The 23,388-nt window shown below is 38.4% G+C and overlaps 1 protein-coding gene across 1 annotated transcript in view; it reads right to left on the bottom strand.

Annotated features, from left to right (window-relative positions):
- Positions 1-23,388, bottom strand: part of LOC129358182 (copine-8-like) — an 82,534-nt gene that overhangs the window by 20,659 nt on the left and 38,487 nt on the right. The window contains exons 7-14 of the mRNA XM_055027062.1: positions 15,327-15,390; positions 13,546-13,649; positions 12,760-12,864; positions 12,353-12,394; positions 9,910-9,985; positions 6,924-6,980; positions 5,358-5,419; positions 5,028-5,074 (exon numbers count right to left, since the gene is read on the bottom strand). Of these exons, the coding sequence (XP_054883037.1) occupies positions 5,028-5,074; positions 5,358-5,419; positions 6,924-6,980; positions 9,910-9,985; positions 12,353-12,394; positions 12,760-12,864; positions 13,546-13,649; positions 15,327-15,390 (557 nt within the window). The remainder of the gene's footprint in view (positions 1-5,027; positions 5,075-5,357; positions 5,420-6,923; positions 6,981-9,909; positions 9,986-12,352; positions 12,395-12,759; positions 12,865-13,545; positions 13,650-15,326; positions 15,391-23,388) is intronic.

Consider the following 23,388-nt stretch of genomic DNA (forward strand, 5'->3'; position numbering starts at 1 on the left):
AACAAAAAGCTTCTGAATCAAAATAAAAATGAGCACTATGATAGCAGCTGTGTTTCCTCCACTGTTTGGTCAAGAAGTAAGAACGGTCATATATGTGACATCATTATTTGCTTCTAATGCGCAGACCTCTAAATCTCAGTCTTCCAAAGTCCGCACTCAAGTGCATAAAAGAAGATTTCTTAAATCTTTAATTAGGTCAGTTTTTATTAATCATTTTTAGTGATATTAAATAGAGGTTACGTGTGGATGAAAAGCCAAATTGCTTAAAATTTTATCGGGTTCACCAGATGTCCGGCTACCAGTGGACTAGGCTTCATACAGAAAACTTGAAATATATATAAGAACCCAAACTGAGGCCATCAATGAAGCATCATCTTCCTCCAGATGCTAGAGGTCAAGCAGCACATGGGATGGGAGTAACTGCTCAAGCAGCAGGAGGAAATGCCAAAGAAAAGTGTGACTCAGGTCAGCAATTTCTCTTCTTCGACCCATGTTTAGTCTCCATGGTAACCAAGTGTCGTACAGGCTGATGGTGGTAATCTCCGTTGCATCCAGGATGAGGGTCCCAGCATTCCCTTTTACTCAGTAAGGTCTCATTGGTCTCTCATCTAACAAGAACTATTATTTTTCTTCAAACATGATCTGTATAAAAAAAAATCCTCCCCCCAAAAAAACAACAACTTCTTGATAATGTGCACATCTATTCTCCATCACCGGATTTACCAAATATTGTCTACATTTTTGAGAGCTCACTGGACACAAACAACACATTTGCCATGTGCATGAAGCGACCAGTCCCCTCCTCCATTCCTGGTCTCAAACAGGATTCAGCCCGTTTCCACACCCATGAGTTCAGGTTCCACATTTCATGCTTTTGCAAACTCTGCACGCATTTTGTTTGGGCCACAGCTGAGCTCTATCAACCAGAAAACATGGAGCACAGACATGATAAAAAGCACAAAAAAAGAAGTATATTTTGTTAATTCACAGGCCTTACATTTTAGAATACACAGTTGCATTTGCATACACTGAATAAAAAGACAGGTAATTTTTTTTTCCTCACTGTATGAAGTTAACTCAGATAAAACTTTTTGTGGTTTAGGTCAATTAGAATTACCAAAATTATTTCTATTTGCCAAATGCCTGAAAAAGGAGCCAGAGCATTTTTTAAAAATAATTTATTTTGTGACTTTTAATTTAATTGGTCAATGTCAAGAATAACACTTTTAAAACGTATGACTTGGGTTAAATCTTTTGCGATTTCTTTTGAATTAACCTAAAACAAGAAATGTTTAGTTTAATTTAGTGAAGAAAAATCTTTGTTATTCAGTATATGTGAAATAACTGCATATGTTACATGTAATACTGGGTTTCTTGTTAGCAATTGTTGCCCCCCATCAATTTGGGAAGAACTAAGAGGGTAAGTCCAGACACTCTGAGGTCCATCACTTCTGAGCTAAAATCTTCTTTCTAAAGATCATTCATAGAAAGCTTGAGGCTATCCCCGGCACCAGACTGTGAAATATTCAGAAGACCCCAGCGACTTCAGTTAGCGTGTCGAAGATGAGAGTTCATGACAGGACAATTAGAGGAGGGCCGGACAAGCGTGGCGTCTTTGGAAGGATTCCCGGGAGAAGGCTCCTGGCAACGAGTTGGCGGCTTTACAAAGTTGAAGCAACGACCCCGTCAAAGTCCAGACTCTGAACTTGATTGAAATCCTGTGGCGGGAGCCAAAAGAGAGAGCTGAGCATAAATATACGCCAGCAAACGTCTCCGAACAGAGCGCTGTAAATAAAAGTGTGCCAGAAATCCTCCAGACAGTTATGGAAGTCTGCTAAAGGTCAGACGAAAGACGGTTACTTTCAGCTTCCTGCTGCTTAACATGGTTAAAAAAAATAGCCAATAAATCTTCCTTTCAGTTATGAACAGAGTCGAGACATTACATCCTCTTGTTTCCTTTCTTTGTTCTTTATTTTTTGTGTAAATGTTAAAATGAAGGAATTTTGAAACTGATCCCAGAAAGGAACTGTGACATTGAGGTGATATTAAGCCTTTTTAATCCTAATTTTTCATAAATGATTTATTGTATTATATAGGAGCCAATAAGTAATTATGTACTCTGCTTTTTTTTTCAACCACTACTTCTAGATAACTGCTGGAATATTTTAAAGGAAATAACCAGCGTGTGTAATTAGTCTTTTGTTTTATTCAGGGCAAGAAGCCTTGTGTAAAAACCTTAAAAAAGGGCAGTATTATGTCAAATTGCTTGTTTTAACCTTTATATCAAGTTTTGCTGTGATTCTTTCATGCATGTTTGAGAAATCCTTTCCTCTCCATGGCAACCATTCAACTGTACAAAATGCGTGGGTGGACCTAGCCCCGCCTTTGAGAAGCAGCTCCTCCTCCGAGCTGCAGTTTCCAAGCTTCTGAGTTCCCACCTACCAGAGCAGCACTCCCCCACTCAGCTCCTTCAGACTAGCTAGCAGCAATTAGCAAACACCTGGAGGAACTGAGCATCTGCTGAGTTCATCACAGGAGCTACTCCTCAGTGAAAAACTTAGTTAAAGGGTTAATAGAGGAGCCATGTTCTGATAACTTCCTGAAGGTGGAGTTTCAGAAAGAGCGGGAGTTCTTAAAGAGACAGATGCCCAATTTCAAGAAATGAATCACATTTGATATATGCAGGATTTTTTATATAAACACAAGTCAATACATATACTTGACTACAAAATGACTATGAGGCTGAAAAACACAATATTGCCCCCTCAAACTTTGAAACAATTCTCAGCATATTGTATTCAGTTTTATGTGACACCTCTGGGGGTTAATATTGTGCTTGTGGTAGAAACTGCTCCATACACGTTTTCTTAATGGTCCACATGATCCATCTTTCACCGTGTCCTGCAGGACCCTGAGAATGACCCATTTATGTCCCCAGTGGAGCAGCCGAGAGGCCGTTTTTACCTACTGAGCATTTTCAGATATCTGCAACTCTCTTAAATCGACTTTTCCAAAATGTCTCTCTCTTTTTTTTTTTTTTTTACTTATCTTCAAAATTGTTACATAATATATAACAGTTATAACCATGTTTTACATGCTCCAACTCCACAAAAAAAGTATATAAAACATGTCTCATGATTTGTGGGTGCTATGGCAACTATGTTGCAGCGCATACATCTGTCAGGAATCTGAAATCCAAAAGCTGAAAGTAATTACAGTTATTGAATTTATAATGAGGAATTTCACTGGTTTGATGTGATGCTTTGCCTCCATAAAAATGAGCTGACAGAGAAACACAGCAGGTCCATTTATCCCTGTAACTTGGGGCTGGACAAACCGCAGAGAAGAGTGAATGTAGAGCAGGTTCTGGCACCACTCCACCACATCAGTGTGCAGGATTTAGATTAGGGAGAAGTAAGCTATGTTTCGACTTCGGGTTCCAGAATTTGAAAACTTGGCGCGTTTCAAATGGAAGAACCTGAAGACAATGAGGTCAATATTAGTTAAAAGCCAGACTAAGAATGTTGAAAATGCCCTGCAGAAATATTCCAGTTTTATGGCGGCTGGTGAAAACGTTGAAGGAGGGTTATTACGTAAAATCAACTTTTTCAGCTTCATATTATGTCATAATGTCAATCTTTCATCGAAAACATACTTTGATTCTTTCAACCATCTTTAAGAAATCCTTCAGTCGTTGGTAAAAACGTTGTTAAAGGGTTAATAGAGGAGCCATCTTGTGATGAATTTCTGGAGGTGGAGTTAAAGGTGGAGTTGACGATTCCTTGAAAGATTCGAGTTCCTCGAGTATTAAAATTCCTCGAGGCAAATTATCTGCCTCAAAGCTTCGCTAAATTATGTTTTATTATTTAGCGCGCCATGTTCTGGCCGGGTGACTATTTGTGTTGCGCAACGCTCTCATTTCTGACTATGAATTGCCCCGACGTTAATATCCGTTACTGACCCTGCCGTTATGATTTATTTGATTCAATTTTTATGCAATTATTCGTTTAATTGTCAGAATAATCAAAAGAACACCCAATTACCAGAATAATCGTTTTTAGCCCTAGCAGAGCTTCAGAAAGAGCAGGAGTTTCTTAAAGATACAGTTCCCACTTTCAAGGTGTTAAATTATGAAGTCAAACTTCTTTAAAGTCATGTTTACAGCTGAAGGTAACAGTTACTTGATTTTGTAATAAAACGGTACTATGTAACTGGAAACACAGAATGCTGCCACTTTAAAGCTTATTTTCACAACAAGATCCTTTTCCCTCAGGAAAAAGTATGTAAAAGTAGTGCTACTCATATCTAGGTACAATTGTGAGTCCTCTGCCACCCTCTACATCATGTTACTAACATTTGTGGTATAAAAAAAATGGCAAACAGAAAAAAGGAAACCAATTTTAGATTCTAGCGTAACGTTATTAGTTCATGCTCATGGAAAACCTGGTTGTGGATATTGTTCGGTTTATTCCGAGTGTTCAGCCTCCTCAAAGACAGCGCGGTGGGAGTCTGATTCGATTACAGTACAGAAACTCATCCATTCTTCCTGCTGTTATGTAAGCTCTGAAATTGTTTAACTCTGTATTAATCCGCTAAATCACGTTTTGCCAGAAAGAGTCAATCAATCATCTATGACGAAGTCTTCTGCACAGAACAACTAATTGTGTTTGTCTCTCTTCTTCTTGATGTTCCTCATCTGGCTTCCAGAAGCAGCCCGACAGGCTGGAAATGTAATTTGTAGAAACAAAAAAATAAATAAAATAGAAATGCAAGCACAGGGATTTACTGACGAGGCAAAGTGCTCCGAAGTAAAACTCCAAAGTTTGAAATGACAAACTTCTAAGAGTGAATTTTACACTCTTAATTTTCTTTTTTGCAGCTGAATTAAGTCATTAAGCCAGGCTGACAGACTAGGAACTCCCCTATGACTTCAATTTGCACATATCTGATCTTTTAACTGCCAAACTTTCATGCGTTCGATACACCGAGGAGATGCAATTACAAGAGCGAAGCAGCGAAACACTCACCGTTTGATGCCGTGAAATCAATCGCCACCGTGAAATTAATCTGTGTCCTACAAAAAGAAAATAAATGGCATAAGGAGAAACATGGAACCATCAATCATGCCAGATTACGCCGCAGCGTGTTTTCAAAGCGTGCGGCAGAGAGCAATTAAAGCAGCAGGTTATCGGCAGCTGTCTGTCTTAATGTTGGGGCCCGGAGATAACGCCGCAGCCGGTAATCTGCCCGGCTGAGCCGCCGCAGAGTCGACACTAATAACTGCGAGTGACACAAGATTTAATGATGAGAGCAACGCCTAATCCTGTTCGACTTCGTACCAGTCGGTGGGAACTCACCCGCCTCTGATGTAGTCCAGGAAGGACAGCTCAGTGTCCACCAGGCAGGACAGGAGGGTCACCTGCCAGTCAGAAGAGCACGGGGGTCAGACAGGAAGCAGGAAGCCTCACTTTGTAATCAATCCATCAAGTTCATTTGTGTGACACATTTCAACAACACTGGCTTTCAAAACCATAAAGAAACATTGCAAACACAGCTGTGAACAGCAGTAGCATCTAATGGAGCTTGTCAAGTCAAATATGTTGCTCAATGTTCCAGTTATTAAAGGTCAAAAGTCACTCTGAACAGGTGGGTTTTAGGCTCTATTTAAAGGGACTTTGTTTCAGCTGCTTTTGCAGTTTTCTGGAAGTTTGTTCCAGATTTGTTTGTCTGATCTATATTCGAAGTACTGCTGCACAATCTAATCAATGCAATAAAAGACAAACACTGAAAAAACACAAAAATCTTACCAAGTATTTATCGTCTCGTTTCTAGTGCACTTGAAATAAGATAAAACGAACTTACAAGTGATTTCCCAGCAGGACATAGGAGCTTGTTTTCAGTAAATAATTATTTTACATGGATGAAAAAAATTGATTATCACAACACAATTTCCCCTTGCCATAAGTGAAATAATCTGCCAGTGGGACGAGTACAGAATGACTTAGTAAGATTTGGTGTTTTGGCAGTGTGATCCCTTAGCCTCTACCAACCTTCTTCAGGTAGCAGAAGGCTGTATTTGTAACTGTCTTTATGTGACTCTGAAAGGTCAAGCGTGTAAAACTAATTTTACTATTTCAAAGATGGCTTTTTTAGATTTTGACCTCTCTTCTCTTTCATTTAAACAATAATTAGGATGAATGATCACAAAAGCTCTCCGTTCTGGACTGTCACTGATTTCATTTAGCTGTTTGTCCATATGGTGAGGATAGAAACACTCGCCGTCAACATAGGTGCTGTTGAAAAGCCTGATCAAACAGATGTTTTAGGTAGATATGTGCCTTCACTAATTGCTTTCTCACCACTCCAGTGGATCAAAGTGGAAGCGTGTTTACAAGTCGCGGCAGCCAAAGTGGAGCTCTGTAATGCTTTAGAAATAAAACTAATAAGCGAGAAACAGATACAGGGAGTTTTTCTTTTTAAGATTTGTTTTTCTGGCAAGATAATCAACCTAAAGTATTCCCATCAATTCTTAGTAGTGTTAATACCACACAGCTACTCATTAAGACATTATCAATCTGTCCAGTTGTTTTCAACTGTTTATGCACCAGATTCTCCCCCACCTGCCTCCCTCACTTCCTGTTTAGACGAAATAAAATCCTGGTTTGCATCAAACTTCCTCAAATGAAACAGTGATTAAAACAGTTTCTATACGACCCCTTAACATGTTGAAATAATGTCACAGCTGGCAAGCTAAATAACATAAGCTAAATAACATAATCTCAATGTTTTTCTTAGCAGCAAAATTAGATGAGAGTTTTTGCTCCTCTAATTAACATCATTGCATATTGTTATCAAACTGTAATATTTTCACATGTATTTTGACATACAGTATAGTATTTGTGTTTCAACCCGTTTTCACTCACCGTTCCTGAGTTTTGGTACTTCTTCTTCTTCTTCCCTTTCTTTTTGGGATTTAGCACCTGTGGAGACATAAGCCTGTTTTTAAAGCCTGAGTGAAAATTGTTGAGTCTTAATGACTCTGCGGCAGTCAAAGTTCGAGTGACTCCTGGCCCCTCAAGTTTTAATTAACCCAGACTATTTAGCAAAGCTGAACTAAATGCCTTTTTAATAAGCATTACCATAGACAATCTCTACCCCCACATGAAAAGCAAAGAAATTACTGAATTTACTTTCTCCTTTTTTTCTTCCTTTACAAAGCCTTTTTCCACAGACCTCAGGACGCTGCTCCCAAAAGAGCCCAGATAAAACAGCATCACACAGGGGGAATATATTTGAACAAGCTCACACTTAATATCAGGGTTGACTCTATCTATAGTCAGAGAGAGAGAGAGAGAGAAAAAAGAACTGTGAAAAGTGAAAAAAAAACTGATGGCGTATAACTTGAAGCATTTAGAAAAAAGGCTGCCCTTCTTCCTAGACTTCTGTCTCTATACTAAAATGATGGAAGTTGTTCTTCCTAAGCAGCTTTACTGAGTCTTAGTCTCCAGAGAGTTATGCTTTAGCAGAGCTAATGGAACAGTTAGGTAAACGCTCGAGGACACGAGGAAGGCTGACTTCAGTAATTCAGCAGATTATAACAAGGAAATAAAAAATTTTAAAAAACGGCTTTTCTATTGCCCAGACTCACACTGAAGCGATTCTATTAGGTTATAAAGTAGCTGCATAAAAGTCAGAGCAATTTGTTCGCGTAATTCTGAACGAATGCAGATTTTCAAAAGTCATCCATCCACTGGATTAGTTTTAGTGATATATGATCCAGCCTACAGTAAAAGAGAAAGCAGTGTGTTTCTAACACAAAAACTGTAAAATATGACCAACACCTTGCCAGCTAGCTAGCTAGCTTTCTATCTAGCTAGCAGGTCAGCTTGAAAGCTAGCAAGACAGGTTTCATTTAACAACATATACATTTAAAGATTAAACTAAATTAAAAATACAGTACTAAAACCAAACAAAACCTTAACAATAAACCAGAGGGCGACCAGTGTAGGATGCTTGATGAAGTATGTTTGGATATTTGAATCTTAAAGGAGGGTTAATGTCAGCAGGGCTCCTTCAGATTTATGCTTAGACTGCTAATTAGTGAATAATTGCTGCTATATTCCTTCTTGTCAGCACAAGCAAAACAAAACTTTAAAGTGAGTTGTTTTTTAAACTACCCCTAATTAAACCTTTTTTTTAGTCTGGAAAAAAAGGTGCTGAATAGATTCCCCCGCTCACCGTGAGGCAGTGCATGTGCATTTTTGGCAAACTGAACAAAAGCGAGTCAGATGGAGCGTTTCATTTTATGCTCTTACAAGATAAACAACTAAACAATGTCACATATTGTACAGAAACAATGGATGAAACGGTACGTTAGCATTACATCTTAAAGTGAACAACTACAACCAAGTTTGATTAAAATGCTGACGGAAATTTCATGCTGGACTGGAACTGGCAAGACAAATAGCAATAGAGCTGGCTAGCTGTGTAGCTAGCTAGCAATGGAGCTAGCGAGCAGAGCAGAGTGCAAAGCTTTTATGTAGATAGCTACATAGCTAGATAGCAGCACAGCTAGCTTGCAAGCAAGCCCCTGGGACTAAATGAGTGACTGGCTATTTGCTTTGGATGAACAGGTTTAACTTAGAACTTCAAATAGAAAGAAGCTGTTCCTCTGAATATATTGCGTACATTTGGACTTAGCATTTGTTTGTGGAAGTGACATTAACCAACAGAGGAGATTTATTTATTTATTTTCAGAAAGGGAAGAGCGTTGCTTACATGTACAGAGACACATATTGTTGGCCCTTGCTGTTTTTTGTTTTGTTGTAGTTGTTGACCTTATCCATACAGATACATCTTTCCTATAACCTGATAGCTTGTATCATGCTGGTGATGCAGGGAGAAATTGTGACATAAAATTGGGCTGCTTTTGTTTTTTATTGTGTTATTTTACCTAAAAAACAACAAAGTGTTGATGCAGAAAGCAGAAAAACAATAACGTGATCAAAACCACTATAGGCAAGTCAGAATTTTACAAAAACCAGCGATTGTAATTGGTTATAATATCTCTCGCTGGAAAGAGCGGAGCTGTAACTCTCCTTGATGCTTCAAATGCTCATATGTCCTTGTGGTCAAAGATACTTAGTGAAGGTTTCTTTCCGTAAAAAGCAAAGTTAGAAATGGCCACCAGCTTCATCATTGAGAAACCATCGCTGTCAATCATGCAGTAGGAACTCATCTTTGTAGTGACTAAGAAAATAAAAGTCTGCAGCTGTGGCTTTGTTTGTTTGCATTCAAGATGAAATGTTTGGAAAAAAAAAGAGAAAAAAAAAACATCAGTGAGAACAGTTCAGCCCAACACTGAAAGTTGCTGCTGAGTACAGAGCTTTTATCACTGCACATGTAGCAAGCTTATTGGTGCGTGCAAGTGTTTTATTTATTTATTTATTTATTTTGATAAAGCGTTAGATAAAGTGCTTTCCAGCCCTTTCTTATCTCTAATTGGAATTAGGTTGAGTGTGTGGTCATGTCGAGGGACAGAATGAATTGACAAAAGCCTCTATGTGTGTTTGTGTGTGTGTGGGGAGGGATATGGTTCACAGCTGCAAGGAAAAGTACAGAATTGGACATTTTTAAAAAATATATTTTTTACTCATCAACTTGACTGCCGGGTCAAATTGACCTGATTTGTCTGATTAAAATCAAGACAAATGAGTCATGCAGAGAGTACTTATGTTTTCCCCACTTCTGCTGAGTTTCCACTCAGATTGGGTGGAATTTGTCCACGGGAACAGAAAACGTTCCCGTCAAAAGTTGAAGGAACACCTGCTTTCTCGCAGTTTCCCAGTGAAGTAAAAAGAAAGTGGGCTTGTGTGTGTGCATGTGGTGTGTGTGAGTGAAGAATATCACCTCATAGATGTGAAACTGTGATTGGCTTCTGCACATTTCTCTGTAGCTGGTGCTGAACTCGCCGATGAAGTCATGTCTGTTAAAAACAACAACAAAAAAACAGCAAAAATATGCTCACGTTTCACTCTAAGTTCAATATGTTCATATGGAAGAAGATTAGGGCCACCAAAAAAAAAAAAGTTTGATTTTTTTTTTTCCCCTCAGTATTCTTACATTTGATGTCAGGGGATTAAAGTTAGAATTCTTAAAGTCAAAGTTAGAATTTTGACTTTTTCCCAAAACTTAAACAGTTTGAGAAAAAGTCAAAATACAGAGAAAAAAAGACAAGATGAAAGTCAGAACCAGTGGCACTAATCGTCTTCCGTAGAATATGGGATCATAAAAAGATTAGAGAAGTAATCAGAAGTATCAGTGATAAGCTGTGTGGCCTCTGTCGTCATGGGGCCAGTTGGCAGTTTTTTAATTTCATTGAGGTAATGAAAGGTGTTTAAAATTAGAGTCGGGTATCATTGGGAGCTCAGTGGAACAAACACATCCAGTCAGATACTTTGTGTAGTTTACACTAAAAAGGCAGAATCAGGTCTGAAAAAATCTCTGCTTTGAAGGCATCCAATATACAATTACTGGCACCTCTTATGAAGATTTATAAATAAGTCTTAAAATAAAAGGTTGTTATGGAGACCAGATATCAACGTTTCTTTCAGCTCTCTAACTGCCAGCTTGAAAGATTGATCTTTTTTTACTTGTTTTACGCTCCTGCTCACTGTGTGACAGTAAGATAATACGAGCCAAGATCCACCTTTGTTTGCAACAGCTCCAGTTTATTAATAGTTTTTTGGTCTTAATGTAAATATGGGAGTGAGTAGGGTTAATAAAGAAGTGATGTCGTTCTTTTACATATTTAAAAACGGTGGAGATTTTTAAAGTTTAAACTCTGACTTCTCCACCATGGGGGGAGACCAACAGGAACAAACAGATCTGCACACAAGGCTGGGAAGGGAATTATTATTATAGACGACGGAGAAAACTCAAGGTGACTCAAACGCCGGATAGTTTGGTGGACACGGTTCAATTCTGGAACAGAACTGCAACATTTGTTACATTTTCAGCCGGTGTGGTTCGCATAAACACTCCTCTGTGTCAAACAAACCAAACCCTTTTGAGAAATCCGTTCATGCCTGCGGTGGTACTGTACCAAGAATGTCCATAAAACCTCTGAAGAAGACCCCGAGCGCAACGTCCTTCTTCTCAAAATGTGAACAAAAGTGGAGAGGCGTCCCATTTTGGCAGTTTTAAGGTTCCTCTTTTTTTTTTTTTGTCTTCGGCAAACGCATCAAGTGAACAAACACTCGTCACCAGCAGCTGCATTTCCACAAACCATAAAATTGTACAAATTGAAACTAAAAACAATAAAGTAGCTTAATGGAAAGATGCCAGTTTTTTTAAAAACACATTTACTAACAACTGACTCATGAAAAAACTGAAAGAGAAAACAAATGCTTCAGAAGAAAACTGCAGATAGAACATTAGAAGCTGGTTAACTTCCTGTTGGAGCAGAACAGACGCTAGTATTTAAACTCCGGTGGGAACAAATCCCCAGTCATTATCATAAAAACAGAACTGTTGAAGCATGTCAAAACAAGCAAAAACAACAAAAAAATTAATAAATTTTGCAACTGTGATGTTTCCATTAAATAAGAAACACAATTAAAATCACATATTAATACATTTGTTCACGCAACAAATCTTTAAAACATGGCACGCTGTGACCCTCCTATCACTTCCTGTCATCTTCTTTGTGGTTTCCGTCAGTGGCAGCATCTGGCTGTTGATCATGCGACTCGTGTGAAGTGAATGTAGTGTTTCCACTGCAGTTTTGCGAAATAAATAATTTTGGCACGGACACATAAAAGCACCAAAATGTTTACGGAAAGAGCAGAGATGCAACTTGCCGTATTTCCATCAAGCAAATTTACAGTATGAAATTGTGGATGTAACAGAAATGCAGCCACCGGGAGACGAAGAATGCTGCAGAATTTAAAGCTGCGGTGTTGAGGATTTAGTTTAAGGTCTCTTTCTCTAGATAATTGGTACATATTTTCTACCAATTAAGTTTGTTGGTATTTTTTAAAAAAACCAACCATGATTTAAAAAGCATAAAAGGTGTCATTTTTTTCAGAAATATGGATTCATCTCTATGTGTTTGAAAGTGTAAAACTGACACTAAACACGTGTTTCTTTTTCTCTATAAAACAAGAAGCGGTGGGATGATTCCTCTCAGTGTGATCTGTGATTGTAAGCCCTTCTTAGTTCTTCAATAGATATATTCAGCACAGGTTTTATTGGTGAGAAGGAGCCATTAATGTCGGATGAATTTAATTAAATAATGGCATACCAAAATGTAATAACATATGGGCCATGACATAATAAAATAGACCCTCACCCTCCATCTCTGTCCCAGTCATAAACTTCCACCTTAATGCTCCTGTTGAGAGAAAGAAAAGGTAGAAAACAAGTTCAACACTTAAGATTCATTATCAGCTCAAAGAGCTCACTATTAGTGTGAGGAAAAGTGTATTTTTATGTCACTTTTATTCCTTCATTTGAGGCACTTTAAGTTTCCTAACAGACTAGCTTTTTTTCCCGTAGTACATTAGGAACCCCATTGTTGTGCTTTTCGACTTTTACCTGACGTGTTTACTGAGATTTCATAAGATAATTCATCTCTCTGTCGCCTCGTATCACCTGGATACTTCGGCGGCTCTAGAATTTGGAATCCTAAAGACGCTCCAATTATCTGTAACCAGTTGCCGAGGGCTTGCAGGGCTCCCGCTGTGGGGTGCGTTGTACCTGTCATAGTCTCCGTTGCACAGCGCCCTGACGGGAATTTTGAAAGCCTGCCACACCGGGTCCAGGGTATTCTTCACCACTTCTGTTTTGTGGCAGATGGTGTAGCTGTGAGACATATAGAAGTGTTAAGTTGACAAAAAAACGATAAACATAATAATAGCCCAGCAAAGCATGCAGCTCTTTGCTCTTTGTCAATAACTGTTTTTTTTTTTTTTTTTTTTTTTTTGCCGCATCTAGACTGGCTCTTTGTTACCACACTGTGCTGCTGTTATACCCTGCAGCGGGGCATTTAGGCCGCATCAGTACAAACCCAGCTGCTCTAAAGAGAACGTGTTAAGTGTGAGACGCTCAAGTCGACTTGAATGACAAGCATCTGCGGGGCAGGGGAAGAAAAAAAAAGAAAAGAAAAAAGACCTCCGCACAAAGTTTCGCACTTAATTCCATCTTATCCATCACTCCCCTCTTTGTTTTCTTCTTGTCAACTCTGTCCTGTTTTATCGGCTCATCTACTGCCTCCTCGTGATGAAAGAAGGGGGGGTCGGGGGGGGGGAGAATGTCACATATACATCAACAAGCCTTATGTAACGTCGCAGAGACAAATCACTCTGCATAGGAGCTTTTGGAGCGTGAAGACAGCCGCGCTCGGGCCTCCGTGTATGTTAAAGTCATCTTTACGTGCCGGCTGTGCTTTCTGTTGTTCACATGCGTCACATCGACATGGCTGGATCTCTCCAATCACCAAGACGAGACAAAACAAAAAAGGAAAAAATGCCTTGAAGGACTTACGACCCGTCTTCGTTGCTGCGGTAAAACACGAGGAAAGGATCCGATTTGCCGAAGAAGTCCTTCTTATCCAACTTGTTGCCACAAAACTGAAGCATCACCGACTCCTAAACAGGAGAAACAGAAACACGTGTTACTGAGAACAACGAAAGATGTAAATATCTAGACACTGGTTAAAAAGCTAATATTTTCAAAGGGAACTAAATGAGGGATCCGAAACACAAAACAGTGCACATGGTGACATTAGATCATTGGAATGTGTTGACAATCCATTGTCCAGTGGCTTCACTTCAATATTACAAAACCATGTGATATTATTAAACATTGCATTTTTCTTCATTCCTCTGAGGATCATCTGTTCGTTAAAAACTTTCACCTCTTTTCCGACTTTTGATCTCATCTGAGGACATCTGCTGCAGTCAGACACCATCAAACGTCATGGCAACCAGAGGCCGAGTGAGACTTTTTCATTGTCTGTCACTTCGACCTCCGTGGTCAAATATTCCCACCGCAATTTATTTTAACCTGCCCATTTCTAAAACGATAACGACGTAGTTAATAGTCTGTCATTTTACGTAATATTCAACCCGATCAAGCTTCACAGAAAAGCCACATCATTCCATCATACTTCAAACAGAGGAATATGTGGAACTTTTTCTGCAGTGATAAAAACAACAGACTGTGGTAGTGGTACCTTTGTTTCTTTATGAAACAGTGAATTCTTAAATTTGGAATGCCCTGAAATTAGGAATGACTCGCCTGCTGTGGCCTGAACGCACCGTCTCTCGACTTCCACCCGGCCGGCATGGACCTGAATTCTACGCCTGCTTGTGTGGGATCAAACGTCAAAGGTTTTGGGCTTTTGTCTCCGACAGACGTCTTCTCACGGAAGTTTTGATGTCCATCAGGACATTGTGGCACTGTGCTGCCACAATGTCTACGAAATGATGGTCTGATGGGAATCTTTTTCTTTTTTTGATTGGTTTAGTTTCCTGTACTCTGTAAAGTAAAGTTGAAAATATCTGCATGTTTGCGTCGAGTGATCAGGAGTGTGAAATGCCAGATTTACTGTTTTAAAGGGGAAGTATTATGGACTTTCCCGGCACATAAGCACAATCAAGTCACTATGTTACCTTCAGTTGTCATAAAAATGCTATAAATATCAAATGCAACTTAAAAGACAATTTGCTTTGCAATTTAATGCCATGATATTGGGCCTCTATCTCTTTAAGAAACTTTTTGAAATTCTACCTTCAAGCAGTCATCACAACATCACATCTCTATTAACACTTTTTTTTTTTTATAAAAAAAAAGGTCAATGACAAAAATAATATCTGGCAATAATCAACCAAAATTACATTCCAGTCTTTTGCAATAATGACATTTTTCACATTTAAAGTGTGATGACACATTGTGACAGAATTTACAGGTTAGATTCTTTCTAACCTCGAACCTAAGAAAATCTTTCTTCTTGGGAGAAAGAAGATTGTACCCGATGTTGTTTACGTTTCAAACCAATTTTCTTCACTGACGTCTGCTGTGAAACCGTCGTCCTAGCGACGACTTAGCCGCACCTGATCCGAAGTATTCAGATTCATCCCAACAGAAGCCAAATCCATGAGACGTTGTTTGTGAAAATTGTTTGATAGTCCTGACAGAATCCCACTGTAAGCCAATTACGACTTTCTGGTTTAAACGAGAAAAGAACAAGCCGACTGAGAGAGAGATGAGAACGAGGGCGGAGGGGGAGGGGGGGTGACAGTGGCTTAAAGTCTGACTCTTACCCTGCAGTTGCTCAGCTCCTCTGCTCTAATGATGATGGTGCCACATTTCTTTCCTGGAATTCCACTGGAGAGAACAGATTAAAAAAAAGACCAGAGAAAATAAATATAGTGTGAAAACTGTACGGCTGTCACTGCATGGTGCACAACAACAGCCCCACAAACACAAATACTGCTCCTAAAGATTCTTTTTCAGGTCACCAGGCACATATAAAAGTGTGATTTGTATCACTAAGATGCACACATTAACTCCTCTTAATCATAATTTCAAATGTATATTAATTATAATAACATTTAGAAAATAGTAAAACGATTGTCGACAATATGGACAGTTTTTTTTAAACGTGATCAATTTGGAATGTATTGTGACAATAATAAACCATGATTCTTATCATAACAAATGTATCGCGATAAATGATACAATACCGTTGAAGCCCATCCAGGACGACCCAACTATCAGCAATCAATCATGACCAGTACCAAGACATAAACGGGCCTCAACGTTTTTGAGATATGACATGCAACCTTCAGCACCAGATATTACATTTATATTTAGACAGTCATATTCAATAAATTGGAATATGCGTTCTGATGAGGCTTGTTTGTCAAATTAAAAGTACTTTTTAAAACTAACACCCTAAAGGAAGGAATTAAACAAACTTTTCATCAGTGCTACATTTCTGTGTTGCAATGTTTTTCTATTTAATTGTTCTCATTTTAAATGTCAAAATGAGCAACATGTTTGATTTTGATAATCGCACTTGACAAGTCGCAATGTCTGACCCTGGCTTACACAATCGTTAACTTCATGACACGTTTATGATGTTTTTTCATGATGTGTTGCACTTTGAACTGCCTTGCTGCTGACACTTCCTATGCAGATAAACCTAAAACACAAAAATAATCAATTAAAATAGTGGTCATTTAAGAATGACACATTTCCCGCAGTGGTTGTTCATCAAAATTATAAGTTGCCTTTTTTTTTCCCCAAAAGGTTGAGAACCATTTTCTCTGCTGGTCTGAAGGTAAAATGGCTCATTTGAATGTAAAGGTTACGGATCCAGTGGGAGTGAAGGAGGCTCAACCAGCCGTGTTCAGCCAACAATTACAAACTGATTCTTTGTGAGTTGAAATTTGGGTTTGATGATGAAGTTAAAAATAATAATAAAAAAGTAATAATAAATCATTTTGTTAAGTTAGAAACAAACATCAATGTGTTTTATAGCGATTTCATGTACAAAGTATTGTATTATTATTAAACGGAAGGAAGATTACACCCTTTAAAAATAGTTTTACCCATAAAAACTGTGGCATGCGTTGGCATTCACAACCTTGTTACGACTAATTAAAATTCACTGCTAATTAGTAAGGAATGTTTGTAACATAATGTCAGTAAAAAAATCCTACAGTTTTGTGAAGGCCTCTGGGGTTTGATAAAGGACATTAGTGAACAAACAGCATCACAGAGACAAAGGACAAGTTAAACATCTTGAGAATCGACGTCTGACATCGTCATCCAGAAATGGAAAGTTTAGCAAAACTGCAAACCTGTGACAACGTCACCGAGAATCTCTCTGGAGAAGAGAGACACGTGCTCTTCATGACTTTTTTTTTTTTGCTGTTGTGTAGAGATGAGCAGAGAGAAGATTATAATTCAAATTCAAAAACATTTAATTGATCCCAACGAAAAAATAGATGATTCAATTCAATTGTTCATAGAAAGTCATAATAAGTCTAGTTTATTAGATTTATTATCTAATAGCCACATCGGGGAACAAGTCAAGGTATAGAAGTCAACAGATACCAGATAAAATCAAAACTACACACAAAACAGCTTGTCTGATAGAAACCCAGCAATGTACATTAGCCATTTGACACACAGCTGAGCCTCAGAGGTTGAAATACTTTTGAAAGTGGCTGCAGATCACGTTAGATTACGCTCAGAAACAGGATTTACATTACGGTTTGAAATGACGAGCCTGAAGTTATTTGCCATGCTAAGCTGACACGCTTGAATTAATGAGCTGTTTGCCGAGGTAATTGCCCATGGAGTCTTTCACATGCTCGTCTTTACACTGTTCAACCTGTCTGCAATGCACTTTTTGCTGAAATAATTTGCCAATTAGTCAGGCTGGCCGACTCCTTGAAGACATTTTAACGAGACCGATGTGGGCTAAATTAAAATTAGCCTTATGCCATATTTCAGCGGCCATCATTGTGCTGTGCTTTCAGCGGGCTCAGAAGGTCACCAGGTAGCGATGCTGTTCAACGCGCAGTTTCTACTTCGTGACCCAGGAGGTCAGGCACCTGCTGGTAATCACTGGTTTTAAAAGCTTTCTAGTCTATTTTTTCCCCTTTTATTCACTGTTGTCTGTCAGCAGCAAACGACAGGAAACAGTTGGAGGATGATGTGTTTTTTTTAATAACGTATCGCATGAACAAACTTATTCACGTGATTTCAATCGTGCTTCTTATTTAACAGAATCATCGCAGCTGCAAAATTGTGGGGTTTTTGACAGTAGTGGATTATTGACAAAGTTTGCAGACATTTGTAAAGGAAACGCAGATATTGTCCCAAGACCACACAAATACCACATGACCAAAACCCTCTTCTCCCTCCTCCTCCTCTAACCTCTACATCAGCTAGAAACGAACATCATAGTGATATTTATGGTTTGGATGTTCCAACCAAAACACGAACATCACACATGCACCTCACCATCAAACACAACGAGAGATGTTCGTATCGAGAGACCATCTCCTCAATATTATGGAAGACTGAACAATATGGACCTCTAGATGGCTGAACTGAACCTATGCAATAATTAATACCTTAACTCGTCAAAGCCCGTAGCATCCAACAATGCCCACTCTAATGGATCCCCAGAGAAAAGATGAGGCAAAATTGCTTGAAACGCTGAAACTGAACAAAGCAACTGTTACTTGTTGAACTAAATCTGAGGTTTCTTAAGTGCTACAGAGGAAAACAACATGTTTTCTTCCCAATTCAGAGATAAGTTGCTCACTAGTAATTAAACAGAACAAAGTTACTTGGTCTTAAGATCTTAAATTTTAGTGCAGTGAAAACCACAATCTTTCGTTTTCTCCCGCAACTATTTCCTTTCTTTTCAACATCCCATGTTAATTGGAAACAACAAGTTGCTGTGGGCGTCTTGATTCTATTTCCATACAACTGGTCAATGTGTTTGTGTGCATGCAGCACTTCTGACTGCGCGGCACGTGTTTCGCTGCTATGATACCGAGTTGAAACAAATGTTTTGGGTTTTATTTAGTAGGTTCTGACTCCCACGTACGAGTTCAGAGTTCAGTCAAGATCTAACAGATAAATAAGAAATTAGCTCTACATAAAATACAATCATAATCTTGAGATCCTACATAAATCAGCAGAGGACAGAACTCGCCCCTCCACCGGGTGAAGTGTTATTTATTTTAAATGAGTTTTTTTTATAGAGCAGTAACAGTGACAGCAAAGGCAAACTAAGACATGGGAGGCTGACCACTAAAACTAGACCAGATGTTTGCCACAAACCAAATGAGGAAGAGCAGAGATCATTTCATTTGGCTAAGATCTGACCAATAAAGACTCAGAAAGAAAACAATGACAGAGAAACTGCAGGAAAATTGGAGCGAAGCTTTGCAAATCCCCGTCCATCCCCTCAATCACCTGAGACTCACCACACTCCCTTCGAGTCATTGAAATTAATTTGCTGCACGACATGGAGAGATTGCTCGGTAAGTGGGCGAATGGAAAAAAAAAAAAAGGTCCGGAGAGCCAATAGAAGAGGATGGACCGAGTGGGGAAGGCAGAGGGAGACGGGAGTTAAGTCCCTGGAAAGATGGAGAGCTGAACGAGAGGCCGGCACCTGAACACAGAGTGGGCCTGAAAGCACCAGCATGCGCTCCCCCAAGTATCACTGAAATGGATTTTTAGATTGGGGAAGCTCTTAGGTGCTCATAATGCGGACGCGTATCGGCGTGGAAAGCGAATGTCACCCTCCTGTGTCTTAGTCCACATCTATTTTTAAACACTACGATGCTTCCCAACTGCATCTGAAAACAGAAGCCGATAACTTAGTGATTTCCTGTCCTCACAGAACGCATGTGTTGTCACATTGAGAGCCAATCATGTTCCATTAGGAACAGAGTCGCTCTCTTTGTTTTTGTAATTCTTGTGGGGGGATAAAAGACTCGAGAGAACACAAAGTGAAAGAGTGCAGCCCGCTCTTTTAGAACATGGATCTTTCCGATTCTACAAATAAGTCAACAAATAAGACAGAAGCATTGTTTCTTTTATTTATAATGAGCTTCATCCATCATTTGTTTCAGTCCAGGCAAACTTACCCCCCTCTCATTATCTATATTTCTAAAAATCGGAGGCAACGCCGTGGCGCAGAGGTAGAGCGTGTTCTTCATTCTGTTCTTGTTGCTGTTTGGTTGAAATATGCTCTGAAAATGACTTTATGAACATAAATGTGATGGAAGGTTATCGTCTTCTCTGTTTTATTTGTTGCTTTCTGCATGATGTTTTTCACTCAAGGGAAAAAAAAAACTAAACTAAATGTGAATTGCTCGGACCCACATGTACAATCAGGCGTTCGTAACAATAAGAGATGATCTAAAATTATCTTAACGAAAAAAGACTAAAAATAGAACATATACGTGTGTACAGACTGGCGCGCCTAGCGCCCCAGAAAGACGCACAGATCAGAAATACATTGAATGACTGCAGGCAGAGGTTACATAACTCTGAAATGAAAACACACTCTTACATCACATTCCTTCTGCATCATTCTTCAGCAAGCCCATTGAGTTGCAAGCACTCATTGATTCGGCCTTCAACACACACATGCACACGCACACCCACACGCACGCACTCACACACACACACACACACACACACACACACACACACACACACACACACACCCCCCCACACACACACACACACACACACACCACCCCCCCCACACACACACACACACACACACACACACACACAGGGACATGTAATAGTAATGGATGAAGATGACAGTGGAATCGCGTCCTTCTTTCCGTTGTTCCGTCACACAGTGGACACCAACCAGCGATGAAAGGCGCGGGACGACACCAGCTGCATTTCCACTGACCATAGAATTTCACAATTTGACATTTTGGAAATAAGTTTGCTTACTGAAAACAAGTAAATAAAAACAAGTTTTTCGCTAAAGCATCTTGGCACTGGAATGAGGTGGTTCATTTCTGACCGCATTGAAATTGATTTATTTCTTAAAACTGCAAAGGGAATACTTTATTCGCATTGCACGAGTCACATGATCGACAACCGGATGTTACTACTGGCGGAAACCATGAAGAAGATGACAGGAAGTAGTAGACGCAGCGTGTTTTGTAATGACGTCTTGCGTGAACAAATTTTTTCAAGTGTGGTTGCAATTGCATTTCTTATTGAGTGGAAACAGCACAATTGTGAGATTGTGTTTTTTTGACATTAGCAGAACACAGACAAAGTTTGAACGCATCCACTGATAGGTGATCGGTTACATTCAACCTCAGGAAGAATGCAATTAGAAACTATGAACCAAATCTTGGATTTAAACTTTGTCAATAAGTGTACACTACATGTACATCATTTACCAGACTTTAGAAAATGAAGTTTTAGATCTTCAGTTTTATCTTTTCAGACACTAACAAGCAGTTGGGAGGTTTATCCTCTGCATTTACAGTTCTGTTGTTTTTCCTATTTTGAAGTTTGTCTAAGAAGGGAGTCTTTCCAGAATGAGTCGTTACAATCAAGTATTCAGGCATCGGAATGTTGCCTGAATTGATTCTAAGTGAATTTCTTCAACACTTTAGAATAAATTCTTCATAATTAAGAAAATAACATCCTACTCACATTGAATAATCAGACCTCCACTACGTTTTCAATCAACTTTGCCAAACTATTGGAAAGAACACAAATGAAACCAAAGATGTTATGGTGAGAAGGCTAAAAGTGGAGTCCAAATAGAGTTAAGTTGTTAAATCAACAAACTGAATTTATGAACTGAAATTATTTCTGATTGCAAATCAGAATAGAAATGTCAGAATTACAATAGCAAATCAATACTGATGTTGATTTTAATCCAGAAATAGAAATTAGCTGTTGAGTGTAATGTTATGGTTATTGCTAAGGACAAACTGAGGTATATTAACACGTTTATAAAATGTGTTAATATACAGTTCTTCTTTCTTATTATGATAATTAAGATAACAAGGGTCATATTGAACAGAGGGAAACACTGAAAAAGTGACATCTGGCCCACCAACAAAGCATATGGCTTGATGACACAATGTGCTGTGTGTCATGTGACCCATTTCCTTCATGTACAGTGACAGACATTCGACAGCTTAATGCGAGCATTACAAGTATGTTGATGTTTAAACTATAAAATCAAACCTCACTAGAACGTGTTTACGTCACATCTAAATTTGTCACATCAAGTTAGGGCAATTTGAAGAAATGGTCACCTTGGTGGTAGAAGAATATTTTACTCTTTTTACATTTTATATCAGGACAAGAAAAACATATTTTGTATGGAAAAGATGACATTTTATGCTTGGGACAGAAAATCTGTGTATTTATATATTCATACCTCAAGGAAACAAAAACTACTTAGAAAAGTACATTTACATTTGAAAATAATATGTACTTTTATATATATATATATATATATATATATATATATATATATATATTATATATATATATATATATATAATATATATATATATATATATATATATATATATATATATATATATATATATATATATATATATATATATATATATATATATATATATAATATATATATATATATATATATATATATATATAATATATATTATATATATATATATATATAAAATATTATATATATATATATATATATATATATATATATATATATATATATATATATATATATATATATATATATAATATAAATCAGGCCCTAAACACCAGAGCAATAGAGGCCCAGATCTACCACACCAGACAAGACCCAAGGTGTAGGTTGTGCAAGGAGGCCCCTGAGATAGTCCAGCACATAACAGCAGGGTGCAAGATACTGGCAGGGAAAGCGTACATGGAGCGACATAACCAAGTGGCAGGCATAGTGTACAGAAACATCTGTGCAGAATATGGACTGGAAACCCCGAGATCAAAGTGGGAAACACCCCCAAAGGTGGTGGAGAACGCCAGAGCTAAGATCCTGTGGACTTCCAGATCCAGACAGACAAAATGGTAATGGCGAACCAACCAGACATTGTCGTAGTGGATAAACATCAGAGGAAAGCCGTTGTGGTAGATGTAGCAATACCAAGTGATTGCAACATCAGGAAAAAGGAGCACGAGAAACTGGAGAAATACCAGGGCCTCAGGGAAGAACTGGAGAGGGCCTGGAAGGTGAAGACCACAGTGGTGCCTGTGGTCATCGGGGCCCTCGGCAGTAACCCCCAAACTGGAGCAGTGGCTACAACAGATCCCAGGAACAACATCAGACATCTCAGTCCAGAAATGTGCAGTCCTTGCCACAGCCAAGATACTGCAGGACCCTCAAGCTCCCAGGCCTCTGGTAGAGGACCCGAGCTCAGAGGATAAGAACCACCCGCGGTGGGTGAGAAGGGAATTTATATATATATATATATATATATATATATATATATATATATATATATATATATATATATATATATATATATAGCTTTTTTTACATTTTATTTCACAATTACAATAAAGAAATTTTGATTCTGATCAGTAATAAGCTGCTATTTAAGTAATTTCTAATCCAAATTTACAAAATGGGGGGGCAATAATAGTTTCTATACAAAAAACAATAATATATATTTTTTCAAAGGGGGACTTTTTCAAATTCTATTAACTACATGCATTGTCTGAATTTTGTAGGTCTATCTAATGGGATGAAGGGATTTTCTCTTTTTCTCTATTTATGAAACATTTCCAAAGCAGACTGTTAAATATTTTAGACTTTGAGTACTTTACGTC

Source organism: Poeciliopsis prolifica, unplaced genomic scaffold (genome assembly GCF_027474105.1).
Source record: "Poeciliopsis prolifica strain line A6 unplaced genomic scaffold, Auburn_PproV2 SCAFFOLD001, whole genome shotgun sequence".
Lineage (NCBI taxonomy): Eukaryota > Metazoa > Chordata > Actinopteri > Cyprinodontiformes > Poeciliidae > Poeciliopsis > Poeciliopsis prolifica.